The 23055-nt window shown below is 42.5% G+C and overlaps 3 protein-coding genes and 1 long non-coding RNA gene across 4 annotated transcripts; 2 read left to right on the forward strand and 2 right to left on the reverse strand.

The window, feature by feature from the left end:
• Positions 1-2132: 2132 nt before the first annotated feature.
• LOC117851906 (uncharacterized) lies at positions 2133-8441 on the reverse strand. Its single transcript, XR_004639669.2, has 2 exons — positions 8021-8441; positions 2133-7889 (listed from the first exon to the last, which is right to left on the reverse strand). It is a non-coding gene; the product is annotated as an uncharacterized lncRNA (long non-coding RNA).
• A 6497-nt stretch (positions 8442-14938) lies between these two features.
• Positions 14939-16362, reverse strand: LOC117851984 (uncharacterized). Its single transcript, XM_034733906.2, has one exon. It carries the CDS (start codon positions 15621-15623, stop codon positions 15141-15143), a length of 483 nt encoding a protein of 160 aa, XP_034589797.1. The 5' UTR covers positions 15624-16362; the 3' UTR covers positions 14939-15140.
• A 1600-nt stretch (positions 16363-17962) lies between these two features.
• Positions 17963-19129, forward strand: LOC117852769 (uncharacterized). Its single transcript, XM_034735013.2, has one exon. It carries the CDS (start codon positions 18241-18243, stop codon positions 19111-19113), a length of 873 nt encoding a protein of 290 aa, XP_034590904.1. The 5' UTR covers positions 17963-18240; the 3' UTR covers positions 19114-19129.
• A 133-nt stretch (positions 19130-19262) lies between these two features.
• On the forward strand, positions 19263-21756 carry LOC117852768 (uncharacterized). Its single transcript, XM_034735012.2, has 5 exons — positions 19263-19422; positions 19531-19844; positions 19952-20024; positions 20191-20726; positions 21477-21756. Exons 2-5 carry the CDS (start codon positions 19533-19535, stop codon positions 21483-21485), a joined length of 930 nt encoding a protein of 309 aa, XP_034590903.1. The 5' UTR covers positions 19263-19422; positions 19531-19532; the 3' UTR covers positions 21486-21756.
• Positions 21757-23055: the final 1299 nt, after the last annotated feature.

A 23055-nucleotide genomic window follows, 5' to 3' on the forward strand; every position in this document is an offset into this window, starting at 1 on the left:
AGAACTTTTAGATTCTTAGATATATCATAAGCTCCCCCTTAATATGTGCTTTGAGTGGAATTTCAAAAATTTGGCCTCACATGCCAAATGCACATAAACATGAATACCACGGGAGCTTCCTCTATATCTCAGAATATGTGGGGGTGCAACAAGTATGTGTAATAATATAAAATTCGTGATGCATATGACATGTAAGAACACTCAACAAGAGATAAGCGTGTGTGCTGTCAAGGGCCAGGCTGGAGACAGGTCTGTCAAACCGGTCAACCGGTTTGCCCAGTCAGCACACACACAAAGCAATCATCAACCATAACATGCATATCAAACTATCACAAAGTCACTTAAGAGCATAAATAAGTTCTACACACATAGTAGCACACATTACAAGTTATCAAGTCCACATATGAATCATTACAGAACCGTCTCTCAGCCCACAGGATAGACCGGTCAGACCGGTCCCTCTAACCGGTCAGACCGGTGACTACTGACCAGCTACACTAAGTCCTGAAGATGAAGCTACTTTAATCCATTTATTCTCCCCCTTGGAAAGGGTCTTGGTAGAACCTGTTCTGAACGATGATAACGAACGTGCACCGATGTAGAAGAAGAAGTCTATATTTTGGGAGCTACCTTATTGGAAAATCCTAGACATCCGCAACGCAATAGATGTGATGCACCTGACGAAGAACCTTTACGTGAACGTGCTAGGCTTCCTGTGTTGTTATGGGAAGTCAAAAGATACATTGGAAGCACGATAGAACGTGAAACATATGAAGCAACAAGATGACCTACATCCGGAAAAGAGAGATAAAGGACAACACTACTTATGTCCTGCCAGTTACACTTTCAGCAAGGAAGAGAAGCATACCATGTTTGACTGGATGAATAGTATCAAGGTTCCATCTGGGTACTCTTCGAACATAAAGGGAATAATAAATATGAAAAAGAAAAGAAGTTCACAAATCTAAAGGCCCATGACTGTCACATGTTGATGACCCAGTTGCTTCTGGTTGTGTTGAGAGGTATTCTACCAGAGAATGTATGATTGGCGCTCATAAAACTATGCGTGTTTCTCAATGCGATTTCGCAGAAGGCAATCGATCCAACCAAGATACTAAAGCTACAGAATGATGTGGTACAATGTCTTGTCAGCTTTGAGTTGGTATTTCCACCATCCTTCTTCAATATCAAGAAGATGACAACATCGATGAAAATGTTGTGAAAGACTGGACGCTCAAGAAGATGGCAACCCAATTTTAGACCTTCAAGAAGAATATGGATTTAAGAGATCACTGGAACTCATTTCTAGAATACCAGAGGAGTGAAGATAGTGCACAAGGTTCGTGTCAACTCAGGCAATGCCCAGAAGAAGGAGTACCATCATTGTCTAGGGCAAGGTGGCTACAAGAGTGCAATTTCCAAATGGAGAAAGATGGAGCAAGACCTAATCTATCGAGGTATCATACCAGCGACAATTGACTAGCCCGATCGATCCAAGAATTGGTATTATGCTCACGGAGGCACCCTTAGCCCTAAGGATGGGGCACTTATTTTCAACGATACAATACGTGAGAAGGCCCTCAGGCTTATCAAAAACATTCAAGATTTTAACGCGGGAAAGTTCAAGCCTGATAGAGAGAACGATGAGCTGACTTTGGCGCTCTAGAATCTCGAACACCCAGGACGTTGCCGAGGCTTCGGGGTGGTTCCGTGGAAGTTTTCTTTCTGTAGGGACATCGACACATACAGAAGCCAAAAGAGAAGAAAGGAACAGCAAGAGGAGAGGTGGTGGAGCATGTTAGAAGCTAAAGTGCATGACAAGATGTAAGAATGCAGGAAAAAATTAATTGGCAAGTGGACCTAGCAGTTACTAAGATGGCCCAATCTGGAGCACTGCCGGATCCCAATGTCATCGTTAGCCATTCTCAATGCCGAAATAGCTGTGCTTCCACAGGGGTCCCCGATGAGAACATGCCAAGCTTACCCGTGGTTGCATAGAACAACCAACGGTACCCTATGGATGACATCACTCAACGCACCTCATGTGAGCTGTACAAACCATTTGGCAACCTCACTATTAAGGTATACATATATATAATTTATACAATTATCTCAATTGATCCATGCCTCGGGAGTTTAATTACTTCTTTGTTTCTTCTATATGTATAGGTGGCGTACAGAAGTGCTTTACCAATCCTACCAGGGCAAACAAGCCATGGCATGGCGATTCCACCTATCTACTCCAGCGTTGGGGTAGAGCAGATTTGTGATAGTCAATGTGAAGACCTAAAGCTTGACCTCCCAGGAGGTGACGGGGAAAGGACACTAGGAGATGCACTTCACGGTATCATTCTATGGTGCAAACGTTACATCATCATCATTATCCTTGACCAGGAGGCATCATTTCTTCCTATAGATCCCCCGCAGCCACTATCCCCTCAGAACTCAAGACCATCATCTCCAGCACATCCACCTCCAGGACTATCATCACCACTGGGACCGTCGTTACCACCAGGACCGTCGCATCCTGCTTGATCACCGTCTCCAGCGCCATCGAATCCTGGAGGTGCGAGCGATAATGACCAAAACACCCCTCCCGATCACCGTCTGCAGTGCCAGGACTAAAGTCTGGTGCGAGCAAGGAACCTGCAGCACCTCTCAAGAAGTCTTGACCACCGTCTTCCAAGCCAAAGCAACCAAAGGTGAAAGAACCAAGCAAGAAAACAAAGAAGTTTGAACCTATTAAGAAGCTAGCACGCGATATGACTCCAGAGGAATTGGAGGAGGCATCGCAAGCATATGTAAGGGAGTCGTTTGAAAAAATCATTGTAGAAAGAAAAGCGAAGGAGATGGAGTCTGAGCCAGTAGATCCAGCTTAATTAAAGTTTTTTATTGGCATGAAAAAAGAAGTCAAGAAGATGTTACTATTGAACTACGATTGTTCGTTAGTTAAGTCTTATCGGAAGAAAAAATAAGGAGAGTCATCGTACTGTCCCCCAGCTCGGGCAACAAGATCAGCAAGCAAATAAAGACGCCCTAGCTATAGCAGCTATGCCTTTAGAACAACAAATCAAGGTCATTGAGTTTATGGAAGACATAGGTCTCTCGCTTGCTGAAGTTCTAGGGTGAGCTGAACCGCCACCTCCAGAAAAGGTAGTACCTAAATGGCCCTTTGAGTTAGGCAAGCCTCTAGTCAGGCCTGAATTGGTACGGAAAGTCTCAACTAATATGTATGAATTCCATCAGTGGTACATGGAGCAGTCAGCCAAGGAAAGGGTCATGTTCACTCTTCTTGTTAAACCGATTGATTTTTTCGATGAAGGTGAGAAACTGTTGTGGTTGAAATTCAGAGATATTTATGAAGTGTACCATCAAGATACCCTTGATGTCTCCCTCATCAGCGTCTGGGTTCTGTAAATGTGTGTTTATTAGGTGTTAATTTTGGCTCAGATCATTATTTTGTGTGTGTCACCCTACTAACTTTGTCTTTCATTTTATGTAGGATACAAATTCAGAGCTAGGTGTCGCCAAGAATCGTACTTCAATGTTAGCTTCATGGACCCAACGCTTATTAACCAAGATCAGATTCGGGATCAGCCAAAGGATACATTGAACCGAATATACAAATTCTTGGAGCAATAGAATTACAAGCAATACATACTATAGCCTTACAACTTTAAGTAAGTGTGGGTACCGTCTATTTTCGTTTTCCTTTTCCTTACCTAATTAATATTAGTTAGTTCTAATATGAATATTTATGTACGCAGATTCCACTAGATTCTCCTTATAATTATGATTGATCAAAGCAACGTTATTGTGTTTGATTCATTGAGGAAACTAAAGGACGAGTACCAAGACATTCAAGACATGCTTAACTTGTAATAATTCTATATCTTTATCTTTATGCAAAAGTTTGATTCCTAAACTTTCACCTAACACTGTATCATTCATTATTTTAATTCACAGCGTATGGAAACGATTCTGTAAGCATCACCGTGGTGATTTCAAAGAAAAACTTACATTTAGTACAATGTTCCCTGTATGTATGAAGTTTGCACATTTTGTACATTTTATAACACGAATATTTTATAACTTGTTTTTTTCCACTAAAGTGCTTGACAGGAACAAGGAAATAATTTATATGGATACTACGTCTGTGAGCACATGTACCATTTCGTGAGGGATAAGGTGATATCGGACAATATAACTGTACATAAAATAAACCTATTAATAATTAATCATTTTCTAGCTCCTTATATTTAATTGTTGGTGTAACATTCACATCTTTCCAAATTACAAATGATGCATATTATCTTTTAATTGTTGGTGTAACATTCACACCTTCCCAAATTACAAATGATGCATATTAGATAAGAACTCTTGGAGAAGGAGAGACTTTTGGCAATCCAAGAAGCTCTCATAGGATTTCTGGTGGGCGAGGTGATAAATCCCAATGGAGAATTTTATTACGATGGACATCTAATAGCCGAACCGAGCAACACCACGATGGGAGGATCTAAGAATTATGAGGACAAATTATTGTATATATATTAGTTGTATAAATACTAGTTTGATGTGTATAAACTACTAAGAATTGTATATATAGTAGTTAAAATTAATGTTATGCATATACTATCATGAAATATATATACGACATGCATACAATACGAGCGTATACATGTAAGTAGTATACGCTAAGGATGTATATGTATAGGTATATATATATAAGTGAAGAAATAATTAGAATTAATATGGAAAAGAATTCAGGTTAAAAAGAAAAAAATCTTTAGTCCTGGTTGGTATTACCAACTGGGACTAAAGGAGGTCTTTAGTCCCGGGTGAATGACCCGGGACTAAATGGGAGGCCTTTAATCTCAAAAGATTAGTCCCGGTTGGATTTTTGAGATATATGAGCCTATCCAACCGGGATTAATGCCCATTTTTCCACCGGTGCCTGAAACTTAGGTCATTGCTCAACAAAAATAGAAGGAACTAATAATGTTTTCCAACTTCCACTCAACATTTTCTAGAAAAAGCCAGACACCCCCAGGCGTACTCTATATTACTTTTTGGCAAACCAAGACAATACATTGCTAAGGTTATTGCGATGTCTTACTTAAGCTCAAACACGACTGTAACAAAAAAAAATTATATGTCAATATTCCATACTATGTACAACATCTTAAAACAGAAAAAAGGAAACAACATTTTAAGGCAATATCTAAGGAGTTATTTTTTAGAAAATGGAATATTCAAGATATCGGCCTCTACACCTTTAGGGGGCAAAAATCTAGAATGTAAGATATAAATTATGAATACATGTTGTATTGTCAATAGCTACAAAATGAACATTGCTCTAAAATCACTTTAAATATATCGATTGATGATATAACTTTTTTACGTACATTATTAAATGTTCTCGGTGAAAAAAAAATGGTGAGTTGACATTTTCAAATAAAAATGTGCCTTACAAAAGTAGTTACCAAGTTCCCTATGTTGTTAAGATTAATAAATATCTCCACCATTGCCAAAAAAAAATATTGCTACGCCTCTTCTCTTACCCAATTCACTAGGATTAATATTGTTAAGATTAATAATGTGAAAAAAAAATAGTATCGTCCAATGAGGAAGATATAAAGGAGAGAGAGGTGACATTCAAGAGCATATAAAGAATCACTAGGATTTACAGATACGTTCCTCATAAGACAAATTAATTAAGGTTAATTGCCACTCCATCTTATTCTAAATTTAAGTAGTTTACTAGGACATCGACAAAGTCTTCAGTATGACACTTTGACTGACAAGCTTTTGTAAAAGTATACTATTTTAAATTGAGAAACTTAGATGCCATGAAAGTATCTTTCCAGATGAATTGATCAAGTTATGTTTAACCATGTGTTGTCAATGCATGTAAATTTTTCTATATTGATTGGCCAAGATGACAAGTTTCCCTGTTCATTCTCTGCATCATATAGACTGGAGCTGTCATGGAGCTGAGGACAAGTTTCCTTGTTCATCCTCTGCATCATATAGACTGGAGCTGTCATGGAGCTGAGGATCGCAAAAACTAGTTCCCATTCACTAACAGCAGCTCAGCTTACTCTGCTAGGGAAAGCACCTTTAGTACCGGTTCCTAACCCCTTTAGTGCAACCGGTATTGCTACTTCGGTACTAAAGGGTCCAAATAACCGGTAATAAAGGGGTATTAAAAAAATAAAAAAAGAAATCAGCCGACCGAAGCCCCGGCCACACCCCGCCGCCGTCCGCCCGAGCGCCGGAGCTCCGACTGCATAGCACCTGAGCCCCGCACCAAAGAGAGAGGGAGGGAGGGAGGGAGGCGGCGTACTTACGCTGCTCAGACACCGCCGCCGGTTGCCGTCGCCGCTGCTCCTTAGCCCGCCGGTTTCCGCCGCCACTGGATCTGAGGGAGAGGTGGCTGCTACTCCAAGATCCACGCGCTCCTTGCTCCGCCATGTATGCTGACGCTCCGCCGCCGCGCTCTCCTGCCAGAGCTCCGCCACTCCTTGCCCCACCGCCGCTCCTTGCTCAGCCACGCCCTACCGATGCTCCGCCGTCTTGCCGCGCCCTCCCTTCTTGCCTCGCCACTCCTCACCACATGTAAGAGGTGAGGGGTGAGAGGAGGGGGGAGGAGAGGGGTGGCGAGGGGATCGATCTATGTGGGGAAGAGAGGCGCGGGTGAGAGGCTGGATGAGGGGGACGAGCGGATAAGTACGTGTGGGGAGGGGGGTGAGCGTGGGGTGAGAGAGAGAAGGGGAGCTGACGCGTCAGGGGAGATACCTCTTTAGTACCGGGTGGAGGCTTCACTCCGTACTAAAGGTCACCCATTAGTACCGGGTAAAGGCCTTCACCTGGTACTATAGGCCCTCGGGCACATTCGTACCAGTTGGAGGCTTCAACCGGTACTAATGGGTGACCTTTAGTACTGGGTGAAGTCTCCACCCGGTACCAAAGAGTTCCACCCGGTACCAAAGGGGGTCACAGGGGGACTCCTCAGGGACTAGCCATCAAAATACAACCGGTACTGAGCGTCGAGACGGGATGTTGAATTTCTAGTAGTGATGGTAAATCTCTGCATATGTAATAAGGGCACTCAACTAGGGGAAAGGCATATCCAAATGCATCCATTTGTATGAGTTCATAAAATTTCAATATAGGTTTTGATGCACCTGAACTTTATATTCTAGATTGAACTAAATCTTAGTGTATACAGGTTGAGTAGTAATGAAACTATATGCACACGGGAATCCTACACTGAAAAATTGATCAAATAATAAGCAAAATGAAACCTGCAAATACTCCATTTTGAAAATTTTGACATCGATGTGTCAATCATATTCTGTGGATATAGACTAGAAAGAAGCAATTAACTATAGCTCTGCATTAGCACTTATACCAAATATGCCATCATAATCAATGAAGAACAGTGGATAAAATCTTGGACGAGATTGTGCATTAACCTTGACAGTGTAAATTCGTACACCAAGTTAATTAATCTCTTGCTGAAAATCTGATGACAATTAATTGTCTACAGAAATATATACTAGCGGCTTTAATGAAAAATAATGCGGATGACATAGATAGAATTATGATGCTGACCTGCATACCATGAATGGGACACCTTACTGCAGTTCAGAAGGAAGAAACCCCAAATAGGCGGAAGAGATATTGGCGCGGCTCAATCAGATACTGATTTTACAGCTGTTGTAAAATCTACCATCGGATTGAACCTCACCAATATCGCTCTTTCCATTGATCAACCATGCACGGAGATCATGCATGGATAGATGGAGCTCTCATGGTTGCAGGTAGAGCCGTGCAGACTATATAGTGGTGGGTTCTTGCATTCTTCATAGTCTGATTACCTAAAACTTTGACATGACACGAGATAAATCAAGAGATCAAGCTCATCAACGGATATATAGTAGATTGTATATGATCTTTATATGCAATTAGAAAGATATTCATCATAAGAAAATAGATAAGAAGGATCATTACATACCAGCAGATCGAGATCATATCCTGCTCTCTCCGCGATCAGAAGTGAATGAATCTAGAAACCATAGGGATAGTGGAAAAGGACGAAAGAAACTTTTGGCAGTATGTCTCTGAGTATTGTTAGGGTTAATTGGAAGCGTCATGAAACACCTTTGCAAATGGTATACATGTGGATCTCAGAGATCGCCACATGTTGATGCACAATACTTAGCTACTGACATATGCTATGCTATTGAGAGGTCAGCCATGCAGGAGCTTTGATGCAGGCCAAGGCCAAGAACACAGTGAAGAATGAAGAGGTTGAGAAAAGATTGTGGCCGGCCGGGCACAACATATTGGAGGGGACCTAGAGGTAGCATGCGATGGGTTTTTATGCTCGGCCTCCATGAGGGAGGGTAGTGAGCAGAATGATGAGCAAGGGCAGATGAAAAGATATATATGATGTATGTACACCTCTCTCTCTCTCTCTCTCTCTCTCTCTCTCTCTCTCTCTCTCTCTCATCACACAGTTGCATGCATGCATGGTCGGCATACAATAGTGGGGTAGGTCGAGCGTTTTGCGGATGAATGACCATTCATGCGGTTCAGTTTTAGTAGTGGAATGCTGGAGCATATTAGAGGCCGGCCATCGAAATTATGAGATTTTCTTTTCGCAGTGAATTTGGTACGCTTATAGCGACATTACATGAGTTCTCTTTTTTTCATTTCTTTCAGATAGAGAGAAGAGAGTAGGAGAGAGGAGGATGGAGGAGGAAGACGACGAGGAAGGCGGAGACCTAGGTGGCCGGGCAGCATCGGGAGCAGGAGCGCAGAATGTGTGTGCCTAGAAAGAAGCCTGGGAGGCCCGTACAAAAGGCTTGGAGTTTCTTAATCGGGAGCACCTTGCACGTAAATCTGTCTGCAATCTGAACCCCGGTTTCTTAATTAATCCCTCCTCGTCGCTCCTTTTCTTAACCAGAAGCCATCTCTCTCTCTCTCTCTCTCTCTCTCTCTCTCTCTCTCTCTCTCTCTCTCTCTCTGTGACAGTGTGAGAGAGAAGCAGCAGCAGCCGGGCAATCAGAACACCTGCTACAAAGCGGCGGGGACAGCGGCGCCAAAGCGGCTCTGCCGTGACACCGGCGCAGGGGACACGCCCCGCATAGGGTTGCTCCACCTGATCTCGTCTTTCCCTATCACCATAATGCATTGGGTGCCCTTCTTTTCTTTTCACCCCCCACATCGTCGTCGTCGTCTCTTCCCTTTATTTTGCACACCACCCATCTCTCTGCACTTCCATCCAATAAAAAGGGTCTTTTCTGTGTGTGCATGAGCATCTTTTACAGTAAGAACTCTCCATGAGCAATGATACTAACCTTTTATTCCCAGCACCTACACTACAGATAGTAGGTCAATTTTACGGTGAAATAAAAAGAATTCATGGGATGGCTAGAGATTGGAACTGCGTAGTGGACCAGGTCCCGTATGATTATGATAGGGTGCTTCCACGCAAACAAAGCGCGCAAAAGGGGACGTAGTAGACTGGTTGACGTGATGATAGGAGGGGCTCAGGTGGCGTGCCACCCCCTCACTAATCAGATTCCCACGCGCTAACCCAACAAAATCATCCCTCCCCCAACTTTTTAACCCCCTCCGGCCGGGTGAAACAGGTCAGGCGGCGTTAATTACCCTCCCGCGGTCAAACTGGAATATTAACGGCATGCTTGCTTCTTATTATCATAGCCACAGGAATAATCATGATGTATGCGGTATGCCACCCTTCAACTCGAAGTCGCTGTACCACGCTGTACAGACAGTGTTGGTAGAAATATACTGTACGTTGCGTTTGTTACGGTGACCGGAAGAGAGCGAGCGGTGATTCGTCAGAGGGAACTGGGACGGACGTCGTTAGCGGCTTGGTTGTTGCGTGCTGCAATCATGGCGTGGAGGTGCAGGGGAGGGCGCAGCGGGAAAAGAGACACCCCTCGCGTGTTTCGCTCCGGCCCGGCACGGGAGGCGAGCGCACGGCCGCCGAAGCCGGCTGGCCGGGGCGCCTTGTGCTGCGCCCCGCGCGTTCGATCGCGCACATGCGTGTGGAGACTGGAGAGACAGTTATTATACGCGGCGTACGCGTAGGCGGCCGCTTTCTCCCACGCCAAAATACACGGAATTATGCCCGCCCCGCCCCGCGCCATCATGGATCCATGCCGTGCCCTTCCGCTCCGCTCCCGATCCCGGCTGGCCGTCGCCGCACGCGGCCGCCACGGCCGGCGGCGCCCGGCCCTCGGCGGCACCACGACTGCTGACTCCAAGGAGCCGGCCGTTGGTGGGTGGGCCGAGAGAGCTGGACTGCTTGGGTCGGAAGATGGCTAAACGATTGAACTGTCAAGACCCAGCTTCATATTTCTATTCTAAAATCACCGAGGTCCAACTAATGATGGCCCATTCAACATTTTCAACAGATGAAAAATGTTGACTAACAATTTTTCAAAAAAATTGAACTTAGAAATGTTGAACCTTAACATTTCAACATTTTTCAAGAAATGTTGAAAAAAGTTGAACCAACATTTTTTAAAAAAAATTCAACATGTTTTCGGACCTTCTTCTCTGGCTCCGGCGGCCGGAGGCAGTGCGCGCAGGGGCCGGCGAGGGCGGCGGCGGCGCGGAGGTGGCACGGGCGGCGCTGCGGCCAACGGCGGTGGTGGCAGCGCGGGACAAGGGGTAGCGGCGGGGGCAGCCATGGGGAGGCGCACGGTGGAGCTAGGGTTTGGGATGACGATCCAACGGTAGCTATTCTTTGCACGAATCTTAAACATTGGAAAGGTTCCATCTCTTCCAACCTTCGAGAAGATGGATAGGTTTTCCGGAAGTGCTTGCCCTTTGGTTTCTCGTGGGCCTCCTTTTCCCTTTGTGTGCTACTGTCTAATGGGCCTCGTCAATTAGTCTCTAACACTACCTTTCTGGGCTGCAATAGCTCGGCCGAATGGCCATTAGCCCATTAGGTTCTTTATTGTGCGGAATTTCTATCCATCTTCTGGAAGATTTTAGTCTACATATCTTTCACTGTTTGAGATTCGTACAACGTTAGTGGGATGACTCGGATTAATTTGGAACTGAGGAGGATACGAAGCGTATGCGCAGCTGCATGTGCGCCAGCAGGTGACCACCTATATGTGGGGGACAGATGTCACTACGTGAGAGGAGGAGGTGGGTGGGATGCTAAACAAGTTGCAAACTTCAAACGATTTTTTCTCTTAAACCGTGGGCCTGTTCGCTTCAGCTTATAAGCCGGCTGAAAAGCTGAAATGGCTGATTTGTTGTGAGAGGAAAATACTGTTCGGTGGCTGATAAGCCGACTGAATAAGCTGAAGCGAACAGGCCGCGTGCAGCCAATTTAAAATCCGTTTGAACCATGGTATTTGTTGGAATTAATATTACAGAATGAGATCCAATATCACCATGTTTTGTTGTATTTTTAAAAGTCGACATTTTAGATGAACTCTCTCAATATTTTTTTACTTAAAAATGTTGGTGCATGTTAAAAAAATGTTGAGCCAAAAAATATTGAAGAATGTAAAAAAAGTTGGTGCATGTAAAAAAGTTGAAAAAAATTTAACTTATTTTTTAGATATTCACCATTGTTTTTTAATATTATCCAACATTTCATTGACATAGGCTAACTTATTCTGTACATATAGTACCATTTCATGATATTGACTAATAATTTATTTTACCTTCACCAACATTTTTCTTGATGGACCAATATTTCCTTTACATAATTCAACATTTATTGATGGTTGCCAACATTTTTTAATATATACCAATATATTCTTAAAATGTTTAGCCCACATTTTTTACACTCTCCAACATTTTCCCAATAATGACTAATATTTTTTGTTGACATGCATACAACATTTATTGATGTTCGCCCAACATTTTTCTCCAAACACCAACATGTTTTCTAACTATTTTTATAGTATCACCAAACATTTTTTTACGGAGGATGATGACTTACCAAACATTTTTCTTAGGAGTGAACAACATTTTTCTTTAATTTATTTTAGACACTCACCAGCACTTTTTGATGTTTGAAAACAATTGTTAACATAAATCAACATTTCTTGACTCGCCAACAATTTTAGAATTAAACCAACTTTTTTGTCCAACAGTTCTTACTCACCAACAATTTAGATCCACATTTTCTGGGTTGTGCAAATCATACTTCCGGACACCCTTCCGCTTCTTCTACCTTTTTCTTTTTTTCTTCTTTTTTTTGCCTTGCTCCCACCAAATATTATTTCCCAGTTATTGTCATCCATATAAATCATACGAATGATAAATACAAAGTAAATATTAGAATTTTTTTTCTGCTTATTATTTTATTTCTGAACTTCAAACTTCAACTCGCAAGTCCCCACCCATTACTATCCCCCTTCAAATCACATGCCCCGCAAAAAACATTGAACATGCCCCGCAAAAAATATTGAACTTCTGAACTATCTGTGGTGCTGCAACAAAAATGTCAAAGGCACTGAGCCAATGCCTCTTCTCGCGATGCATTCTAACATCTGGAACGGAACAGAATTATATGACTAGCGCAGGCGCTCCGCATACATATACATGTGGGCTTACATATATACTTGTTGGGTTTTATATCGGGCTTTATAGTTCATCTGATTAAACATCTTCCGGAAGCCATATAGGGTCCCTTTATTGTGGGGAGTACTCCTATTTGTGTAACCGAATTATCTTCCACAGCATGCTTCGTGCACCCCGATTTCTCATTCCGAATGAAATAACCCTTCAACGTTTGCAAATCTAAATAAGTATTCCCTCCGTTCTAAATTTTTGATCATTTTGGATTTTCTACGTACATGATCTTTTCTATACACCTAGATACAGATTATGACTAGATACTCCCTCCGTCCTAAATTATAGGTCGTTTTGGCTTTCCTAGATTCATACACTAGATGCGTTTTGGCTTTTCTAGGTTCATACACTAGATGCATACATCTAGTGTATGAACCTAGAAAAGTCAAAACGACCTATAATTTGTGACGGAGGGAGTACATAGCAAAATATATCTATCTAGAAAAGCTAAAACAAAACGGGCTATAATTTTGAACATAGCAAGTACTCCCTCCGTTCCAAATTGTAGGTCGTTTTGACTCTTTTAGATTCATAGATATTATTATGCATCTAGACATACACTATATCTAGATGCATAATAATATCTATGAACCTAGAAAAGTCAAAACGACCTACAATTTGGAACGGAGGGAGTATATATGATGACATATTCTTTAATGAAAAATTAACACATTAAATCCAAATCTAAACATATATCTATTGTTGTAAAAAAATCTCAATGTATTTCTAGATATGCTTTTAAATCACCCACTTATGTTGTTGTTAATATATGAGCTCATACATGTTTGTGTGTCACCGTACAAACCGATAAGGATATCCATTGTCATGTTGAACATACAGCACAAACTAAGATTTAACTAAGCTTTGACCAAATTTATAGAAAAATGCATAAATTCTTACAATATCAAACTTATTTCACTACATAGATCATGAACATATTTTCATAGTGCATATATTGGATATTCTAGATATTATTATATTTTTTATAAAATTGATTAAAATTGAATAAGTTTGACGAACAAAGAGTAAAGTGTATGGTCAGTCCTTGAATTTGTCCAGCTGTGTCACTTAGATCCTCGTACTCTCAAAATGCATATCTAGCTTCTTAAACTTAGGTTCAGGTGCCATTTAGGTCTATATATTCTCATAATGCAAATCTAGGCCCCTACATTTGGATTCGGGTGTCATATAGGTCCATATGCTCTCTAAAAGCGTGATCATATCAATTAAATTGATAAAAACTTATTTTACATTGATATAATTTAATTATAGTCAAATAATGTGATTTTCAGCTCAACGTGTATGGAGAATATTGATGTGCTGAATCAAAAAGATTGGCGATCTTTTACTTTCAAGGCAATATCTTAACTTAGGGCCTGTTCGAATGTTTAGATACTAATTAGAAATATTAAATATAGGTTGGTTGATAAAACCAATTACATAAATGAAGGCTAATTCGCAAGATGAATCTATTAAGCCTAATTAGTTCATGATTTGACCATGTGATGCTACAGTAAATATGTGCTAATCATGGATTAATTAGGCTTAATAGATTCGTCTCGCGAATTAGCCACGGCTTATGCAATTAGTTTTATAATTAGTTCATGTTTAGTCCTTCTAATTGGTATCCAAACATCTAATGTGGCCTGAACTAAAAATTAGTCCATGGATCCAAACACCCCTTTACTAGATGCACATGACAGACACACTCTATTATTCTTGGAAGATTGTTCAAATTTGAATAACTCATAGTTGCACTTACTAAACTAAAATCAGGAGTTTATAAGATAAATTAGTGGATGAATATTAGGAGAAGCTGAAGGGGTAATAAAATAAGTTAGAAAATGTGCCAATGAAGGTAATGGCTTGCTTGAAAGTATAAACTTTGATCTTATCATGTTCTATTAGTGGGATGACACTGCATTTCAAGAATTTAGAGACATATATGACACCCGATCGAAGTCAAGTTTAGAGAGTAAGATATGCATTTTGATATTATAAGGACCTAATTGACATCGGAGCTCAAATTTAGGTGGCTAGATATGCATTTTGACTTTTGAAAGTACAGGAAGTTGAGTGACACAGTCGGACAAATTTAAGCCAACCATGTATATTATCCTAGAAGAAAACTAAAATGACATGTAACTGGGAACAAAGGGAGTATATAACGTACGTCCAATCTTTTCACAAAATCCCATCATTCATGCGTATATGCTAATAGTAGTGTGCTTGGTCACCTGGTCACAAGACAAAAGGGGGTCGCGAGTTCACACTTCACAGCACACTTGGTGATCAATAGCATTAAGCAATTTACCGTACACACTAGTTAACAAGAACAATCAATGAAACACAATCAAACAACATTCAAGTCCAATCAGTGTCGACCCGTCAAGATCATGAACTAACACCGGCGGGTTCCATTAGCCAATCCAATAATCCATCATTCATCTCCTTCATGCATGCTTGCATTGATCCATCTCGACCGGCGGCTCGATCCATCAGTGGCCGACGACGACGAGCTGGTCATCGTTGGGCTCGTCGGGGTCGTTGTAGTCGTCGTCGCTGTCGCTGTCGGACGCGCCAGTGGGCGCCTTGGCGGTGACGCTGAAGCCTTCCTCCTCCTGGTTCTCCGGGTCGTGCACGGCGCCGACGCGGCAGGCCTTGTCGTTCACGGCGCCGTGCTCGCACTTGGGCTTGTGCGCGCCCGACGACACCGCGTGCTCCGACGACTGCGGGGCGGGCGCCGCCTCAGCGCCGCCGGCCGACCCCAGCAGCAGCAGCGCGCACGCCAGCGCCAGCACCACCAGCCACGCGCGCACGGGCGCCGCCGCCATGGTTGGGTTGCGTTGGTTGGTTGGTCTCGCTGCTGGCTCTCTCACCGGTGGTGGTCCGGCGACAGGATCACGGGCGCGGAAGGAACCGGGAATTTGCGACGGCGATTGATGGGCGGAGTGGTGGCGGAGGAGCGTTGGGGAATTCATGGCGCATTAACAGGGGGATTTAAGGAGAGGTTGGCTTTGCATGGCTCAACAGCTAACGTTCAGGAGGCACCGCCAAGGAGCTCTTGCCATTTTGTGGATGGTGACCCTTGTTTTTAGGGAGAAAACAGACGAACGGCCTTCCCCAACCTGCCTTTTTCTTTTTCTTTTGAGGTCCAAACTGCAGCTGCAAGGTGGAACAGGGAGAAAACCTGGCTAATTTTAGTCCCAGAAAGAAACTGCAGCTGTTTCCCCGACTTTCTATTCAAGGATGAAATAGGTGGAACACTCGAGCATTTTTAGGGACGGGTCTTAATAATGTGAAGGGATAAACGGCTTAAATTTCAGTTGCAAAGGTATGCCAGCGTATAATGCATGAGGGTGATGCTAAGGATTAACGCTCGATGCAGTTGCAAAACTTCTAATTCATCTCCGGTGTATAGCCACTCAGTCCTATCTAAAAAGTGGGTCCCCTCAAATAACTTCTATCTATCCCCTTTCCCTTAGGGCTCCTTTGGGAACTCAGAACCCCAAGAGGATCCCGCTATTTTCCCTGGGTCGAAAGCCCACGCGGGCAACTCACCACGGGCCGAATCGCCTCCTCATTTGGGAGCCCATCGGATGGGGAGGCCAGACCACATCCGCGACTTTTCCCCGGGGCGAGCCGTCCTCACCTCGAGGGTCCTGGCGGCGCAACCCCCTCCGCATCGCGCATCGTCACCAGGCGCCCCCCCTCCGCGTCCGCATCCCCATCCCTGCCGTGCTCGCCCGCCGCCGCCGCCGCCGTGCTCCCCCGTGCCGCTGGCGACCGCATCGCGCCGCCGCCCCCGTGCCGCTGGCGACCTGCGAGATCTGCTCCCCATCGCTGGCGACCTGCGAGATCTGTCTCCATCACGCTCGACGCGCCTCCACCAGGGACCCCCGGCAGCGCCGTTGTCGTACTCGTTGACGTCTCAAGGCCCGCGGACGCGCTGCCACTGAATTCGACGTATTCGCTAACACTCAGGTACCCCATCCAGCCAAGAATGTCTCCTTTTTTTTTCTCTTTTACAGAATTGAGTTGTCTTCTCTTGCGTGATCCAATGTTCATATGGTATTCAAGCGCATTCACGTCACTACTTTGCTTCACCAATTTTGATTGGGCTTTACATTCTTTAACCGTTTCATCGATTACAGACCTCACACCAGAATCTAATCTTATTTGACTTTACCTATGTGCTTGCTTTCAAAATGATTAGACAAGGCCCGCACTACATAATTTTGATGTTAGCTGGTGTTATGCTAGTATCAGTACAATGTCTTGGACGATGGAAAGGACTACTAGGACAATTGAGTTGTACCTGTTTACCTTATTGTTATTTGTTTCGAAAAGAAATGGAACATGTAGTTCTTGCATTTAGTTGGGAGTGGATTGGGCTATCTTCAGGTGCATTGTGGAATGGATATGTGGTACAGACACTGTTGCTTTCAGGCGCAACTTACAACTTTCTTAATCATGGCCATTAAGAGCATTACTAGTGTACTGTGTCAACTGTCAACAAAGTTTTAATGTTTTCTGGTAATCTTAATTTCAGTCCGGACATTAGACAGGAAAGCTAGTATGGATAAATAAAGAAAATAAAAGCGTTACCCTTTAGCCGTTCCAAGGAGTATGCGCATCCTGATGTCCCAGGTCAGTGGACTGATTTCACTGTCATCGTGGTGCAGCCACTTATCCAGATTACTGTTCTCCATGTACTGGTAAACAAGCATCCTGATGAAGTGGCCACAGCAATGACTTGGGTCAAAATTTGGAGAATAGTATTTGGAGAATCATGTGGAATGGATTTGGGTGCATAGTATTTTTTTAACGAAAAGGTAGATAACATTGGCAATCCAATTTTTTAAGGTGTAAATTTGGAGAATGTTCGAGATTGCAGTACTGTATGTCAGGTTGGTTCGTTTTCTTGGCAATTATTTGCCGTTTGCATTTCGAGCTACCTTGCTGTGTTGGAACTTAATACCAATGTGCATGTGTACTATTTGCTGTCACTTTCTTTTATAGAAAAGATGTTTTCTTGCAATATTTCCTTATCTTTTTGTCGGCCATTTTTTGTCATTGTCATGATTAAGAGCATATCCAGCAGCTCGTCTGTCTATACCCTATTACAGTACTACAGACTTATAGCATGTACGGTGCTTCAACCCTCCATTGCCTTGCTGCCCCTAGATTGGAGCACTGAGCGCGGTAGCTTCATATTGTTCTTGCAATATGAAGTCAAAGCCAGATCTTATTATCCTACGTGATGGTGAAGCCTTAAATAGTGTTACAGGGTCATGGGCATTGCTTTTGATGATATAATTTGTATATCATCAGTATAGATACTGCTTCTCCAAATGATGTTGTGGCAGCAGTATAATTTAGTATTTATCTTTTTATGGATCTCACTGTTGGTGCATTGTACATGTATTTATTCCATCATCTAGAATTTTCCTCCATCATCTTGACAGTATGCATTGACCCCTTATATATTAACTATTTCGTTAGAATATTGACAGTATGCATTGTCCCCTTTTTTCTAGACCATATGCATTTGAGTAACATAGTTTACTTGCCTTACCATATACATACATATAGATAATGGAATCTTGGGAGGATGAAGTTAGGAGATTCATGCTAGAGGAGGAAGAAGAGGATGACGAACTATTCCTAGTTATGGTTCCCGCTCTTCAGCAGTGTTTATATGAGGAGAAAAGGTCGGAGCATACCTCAACTCTGCCTGGTGCTGAAAAGGTCATACAAATCTTGGAAGGCCACGAAAATTGGTGCAAAGTGGAGTTCAGAATGGAACCTGAGATATTTAGAGTTATAGCAAATTATCTTAGAGTGGAGAACTTATTACGTGACACCCGTGGTGTTAGAGTTGAGGAGCAACTAGGAATGTTTATGTTCATGCTCTCTCATAATGCAAGCACCGATAGGCTAAAAAAAGAATTCCAACATAGTGGTGAGACAATTCATAGGAAAATAACAGAGTTCTTCGATATAATTCCAGCATTGACTCATAGATTCTTGAAGCTCCCAAATGTGAGTCATACACATGTGAAGATTGCATCAGACTCTCGCTTTATGCCTTTCTTCCAAAACTGCATTGGGGCCATTGATGGCACTCATGTTCCTATCACCATTGCACAAGAAAGAGCCGCTCCCTACAGAAATAGGAAGGGAACCTTGTCACAGAACGTCATGTGTGTATGTGACTTTGATTTAAATTTTACTTTTATCTCATGTGGTTGGGAAGGATCTGCATCCGATGCAGGGGTCTTACGGTCTGCACGTGCGAAGGGTTTTCATGTTCCTGTGGGGAAGTTCTACCTTGTAGATGGTGGATACGCAAATACTTCCTCATTCATTGCTCCATACCGAGGAGTTAGATATCATCTGAGTGAGTTTAGGAGACATGGAAATCAGTATGCAAATTATAAAGAATTGTTCAACCACCGGCATGCATAGCTACGCAATCATATTGAAAGGGCCTTTGGTGTGCTAAAAAAGCGGTTTCCAATCCTGAAAGTTGGGACATTTCATCCAATAGAGAATCAAATTAAAATTCCAGCGGCAGCTGCAGTATTTCATAATCTCATTAGAAAGCTAAATGGGGATGAAGGGTGGCTAGATCACCAACCAAATAATATCAACCCATCTGATTATGTTGAGTTGCCAGAGGGGGATAACAACTATCCAAATGAATTGCAATCAAATGAAGGAAGCACCCTACGAGACCAAATTGCTCTTCAGATGTGGGCTGCCCGTAATAATTAGGTGAAGCATAAATATTTTCATGACAGCTTGTATTGTTTTTTTACTTCATTGCTTATTTCTGTATTATTTTTATGACAACCTTTATCTAATCTTATTTATTTCTTGCAGCCATGTCAACGGAAAGAGCTACGTGGAGCTACACGTATGAGAAGGGACTTGTGGATATTCTGAAAGAGCTTGCCAACGTCCCAATGTTTAAGGGACAAAATGGGTGGACTGCTGAAGGTTGGAGGAATATCACAAACAAATTCAATGATATGTTTCCAACGACACATTTCACGAAGCAACAAGTGCAAGAAAAGGAGAAAGAGCTAAAAGGAAACTATAAGATAATAAAAGAAGCGAGGAAAAGTGGTGTTGGCTGGAATGACACTTTGGGTATGATCATTGCAGAACCAAAAGGATGGGAAAAGTTGATTAAGGTTAGGTCTCTTAAATGGAGAATCAACTTTATATAACAATCCTTTATATAACAGCTAACCTTTATACAAACCATCTAATCATATTTTTTTTTGTTGTACTTCAATAGGATAACCACAAAGTTGCCAAGTTCCGTAAGAAGCCATTTCCTTTATTTAACAGCTTGGAATTATTGTATGAAGGTAATGCTTTCATCTTGTTGTTCATTGCCTCTGTTCTTGTTTTAGTGCTATGGTGTGGATGGTTCTTTAGAGAGTCACTTCATTGTAGATTATGTTCCTAGTTTGAACTCTCGCTATTGTAGATGCTAAGATGTTGATATTGTTACCTTGATTATTTGTTTAATAGGAAGTGTGGCCACAGGGGATTTAAATTTTACATCAATTCAGCCACCACCACAAAGAACTGAACCCACTCCCCATAACAGTGAGCTGCCAACTGAACCCACTCCCCAGACAAGTATCTCAGAGCAAAGCAATCATAGCATGGCATCTATTGATAGAAATCTACTCAGTTTTGGACTTGGTGGTGTAGAAAGCATAGAAGTTCAATCTGCTCCAGCTAGTCGTAATTCAGAGGACCAAGATGTTACCGGTGGAAAGAAACGCAAACAAAGTCAGATGGCTGCAAAACTTGGGGATTACATTGACTTTAGAAAGGATCAAATTGGAAAAACTCTAGAAAAGTTAGATGAGAAGAGAAGACGTGAAGAAGACTACTCAATTGAGAAATGTATTGACATTGTGGATGCCATGGAAGGGCTATCGGATGAACAAAAAGCTGATGCAAATGAAGTTTTCCAAAGTGAAACAAACAGAAAAATATTAGTGGGCACAAAAAACCCAAATGTCCGGCTGATTTGGTTGAAGAAAAAGATTGCTCAGGTATGCTCCCTTTCCCTTTGCTCAGGTGTGTTTGTTGGATTAGGCTATTTGAGTCTGATAAGTTAATCTGGTCTTTCATCAACAAATTTATAGGAGTGTGGCCATTATATATTACTGTAAGTTGCCACTTCTCCTATTGCCTAGTTGTGCCAGATCTTTGATTTGAGTTCTAGCATGGTTGTGTCTGCTACCTGCTTTCTGTAAACCAGTAGTATGCATGCATAGTAATTTTTAAGTTGTGTTACTTGGCTTACAAATAATACTATATTGGATCATTGCTTCCTGTTTTACGAGCATCAGTTCTTTCCATGTCTAGTCCTGCTAGTTTCACATTCCAACCGACTGGCCTTGCTAGTTTCTAGTCACAGTTTCACATTCCAGCCAGCCGACCTGCACGACGTAGCAGTTTTTCATGACAAGTTGGGGTTGGTACTTGAGTCCACGAAATCTAGGGGTGAAGTCAAGTGTCAACTTTGTTGCTGCACAAGTTTGTTGGCTTCATGCTAGTGCGTGGAGAAAATAGGCATGGTTAGTAGGATGTTGTCTAGTCCATTTACCATTTCTGTTACCGTCTTATGTGTGATTTGGGCACAAGCCAAACTAGATTAAGCAGACAACTTAGGAAGCTTGTGAAATATAAAATGCTTACCAAATCATGATAAATTCATACTGTACAATTTTAGGAGATCAGACTAAAATTGTTTATTGTTTACAACTTTTCAATGCTGACTGTTGTTTATTTTTTTTCAGAATCAGTGAACAGTGAATGGTGGAAGAATATGAATAGGAGAAAGCATGTTGGAGGGAAAGTCCTTGGCTTATTTTACTAGCTAAATCTCTTATACAATAATTAGATTATGTGGCCACAGTTGAGTTGAAAGCATTGTAGTTAATTAAGTAGATGCTTAAAACATGCAAAGAGCATCTGTTCATTTAGTCCAGCTGGATGCGAATGTAATTTGGTGATTGATGTTGCTTGTTGACCTTGTAGGCATGTTACGGATTTTATTTATCAAGTTGCTATTTTTTATTTTCTGATTTCCCCCTAATTTTTAGGTATTTTTGGAGGTATTTTTGGAGGTATTTTTTAGAAAAGAGATGCTGTTACCTTAGTACCTTAGGACTACTACTGCATGCCATGTATTACATGCACTGTTTGTATTTTGTATTTTTTTCATGAAATTATTCCCTCCCGCTGTGGTGTGGAAAGGGGAAGGGGCAGCTCTGCCATGCATCAGGTTCTCCAAACAGCACTGCTGGGAAGGGGGCAGCACTGCCACTGGAGGAGGGGGATTTCAAAATCCAAAATAAATACCCCGTAGGGTCATTCTTCCCAGGGTTAATTAACCTGAGCTTCCAAAGTGGCCCTTAGTGACCATCATACCCTACCACGCCTACTAATTTGCAGCACCCGGTACAAAGTCTAGCACCATGACTAAGAGCAGCTACATCGTGAGTTGCTAAACGGGGTGCTAGATTCCTTAATGCTTCACGCTGGAGAGAGGGGTGCTTTGAAGCACCACCTTAGCTATGGTGCTTACTTTTGCACCTGGTGCTTCAAATAAAATAGTATTTTATTTGCCCATCATTCCTTATCTCTTGCAAACATGGATGGAGAAAACTGACGCACATAAATACTTTTCAGGATAAAATGTTGCTTCACGCTAGAGAGAGGGGATAAAATGTTGCTTCACGCTGGAGAGAGGGGTGCTTTGAAGCACCACTTGTGCTTACTTTTGCACCCGGTGCTTCAAATAAAATAGTGTTTTGTTTGCCTATCATTCCTTGTCTCTTGCAAGCATGGATGGAGAAAATTGACGCACACAAGTACTTTTCAGGATAAAATGTTGACTTTGCTTTGGCTTATACATGGAGCATTTTGTTTGGCTTAGCACCTGGATGACATGTTCGTCAGTTTCACAAGTTTTGGGAAGATTATACGTTGGAGTTGCTCTAAGGGGTTGCTCTGTAGTTGGATCCGCGCTGCTCAGTGTCCACGCTCGCGTTACGTTCCGACTCGATCGACCCTGCCTTTAAGCTGCCGGTTGCCGGTGGGGGTTGCGCTCGACCTGAACTCCTGAAGCCGATAGCACCTACAGACTACAGAGACGACACAGTCCGACCAGCCGGTGCGGCGTCCAGAGAGAGAACACAGCGCGATCACGCCAATCAGATCAGAAGAGAAAGAGGAGAACACGAGCACGATCGATCTCCATCGGCGCCTTTCGCGGCCCCGCATAGCTTGATCCGCACGCATCGACATGGTGGCATCCGATCCAGGGCATGCATTACACGCGCAGCGCAGTGGACACTCACATAATCCTGCTCT

This window comes from Setaria viridis, chromosome 4, assembly GCF_005286985.2.
Source record: "Setaria viridis chromosome 4, Setaria_viridis_v4.0, whole genome shotgun sequence".
NCBI classification, from domain to species: domain Eukaryota; kingdom Viridiplantae; phylum Streptophyta; class Magnoliopsida; order Poales; family Poaceae; genus Setaria; species Setaria viridis.

What these genes read in the sequence shown, in the direction of transcription:
- LOC117852769 (XM_034735013.2), top strand. Translation starts at nt 18,241, where the DNA reads ATGGAATCTTGGGAGGATGAAGTTAGGAGATTCATGCTAGAGGAGGAA.
- LOC117851984 (XM_034733906.2), bottom strand. Translation starts at nt 15,623, where the DNA reads ATGAATTCCCCAACGCTCCTCCGCCACCACTCCGCCCATCAATCGCCG.
- LOC117852768 (XM_034735012.2), top strand. Translation starts at nt 19,533, where the DNA reads ATGTCAACGGAAAGAGCTACGTGGAGCTACACGTATGAGAAGGGACTT. An exon ending in GATGGGAAAAGTTGATTAAG is followed by an intron (nt 19,845 to 19,951) that starts GTTAGGTCTCTT and finishes GTACTTCAATAG; the next exon opens with GATAACCACAAAGTTGCCAA. An exon ending in CTTGGAATTATTGTATGAAG is followed by an intron (nt 20,025 to 20,190) that starts GTAATGCTTTCA and finishes TTTGTTTAATAG; the next exon opens with GAAGTGTGGCCACAGGGGAT.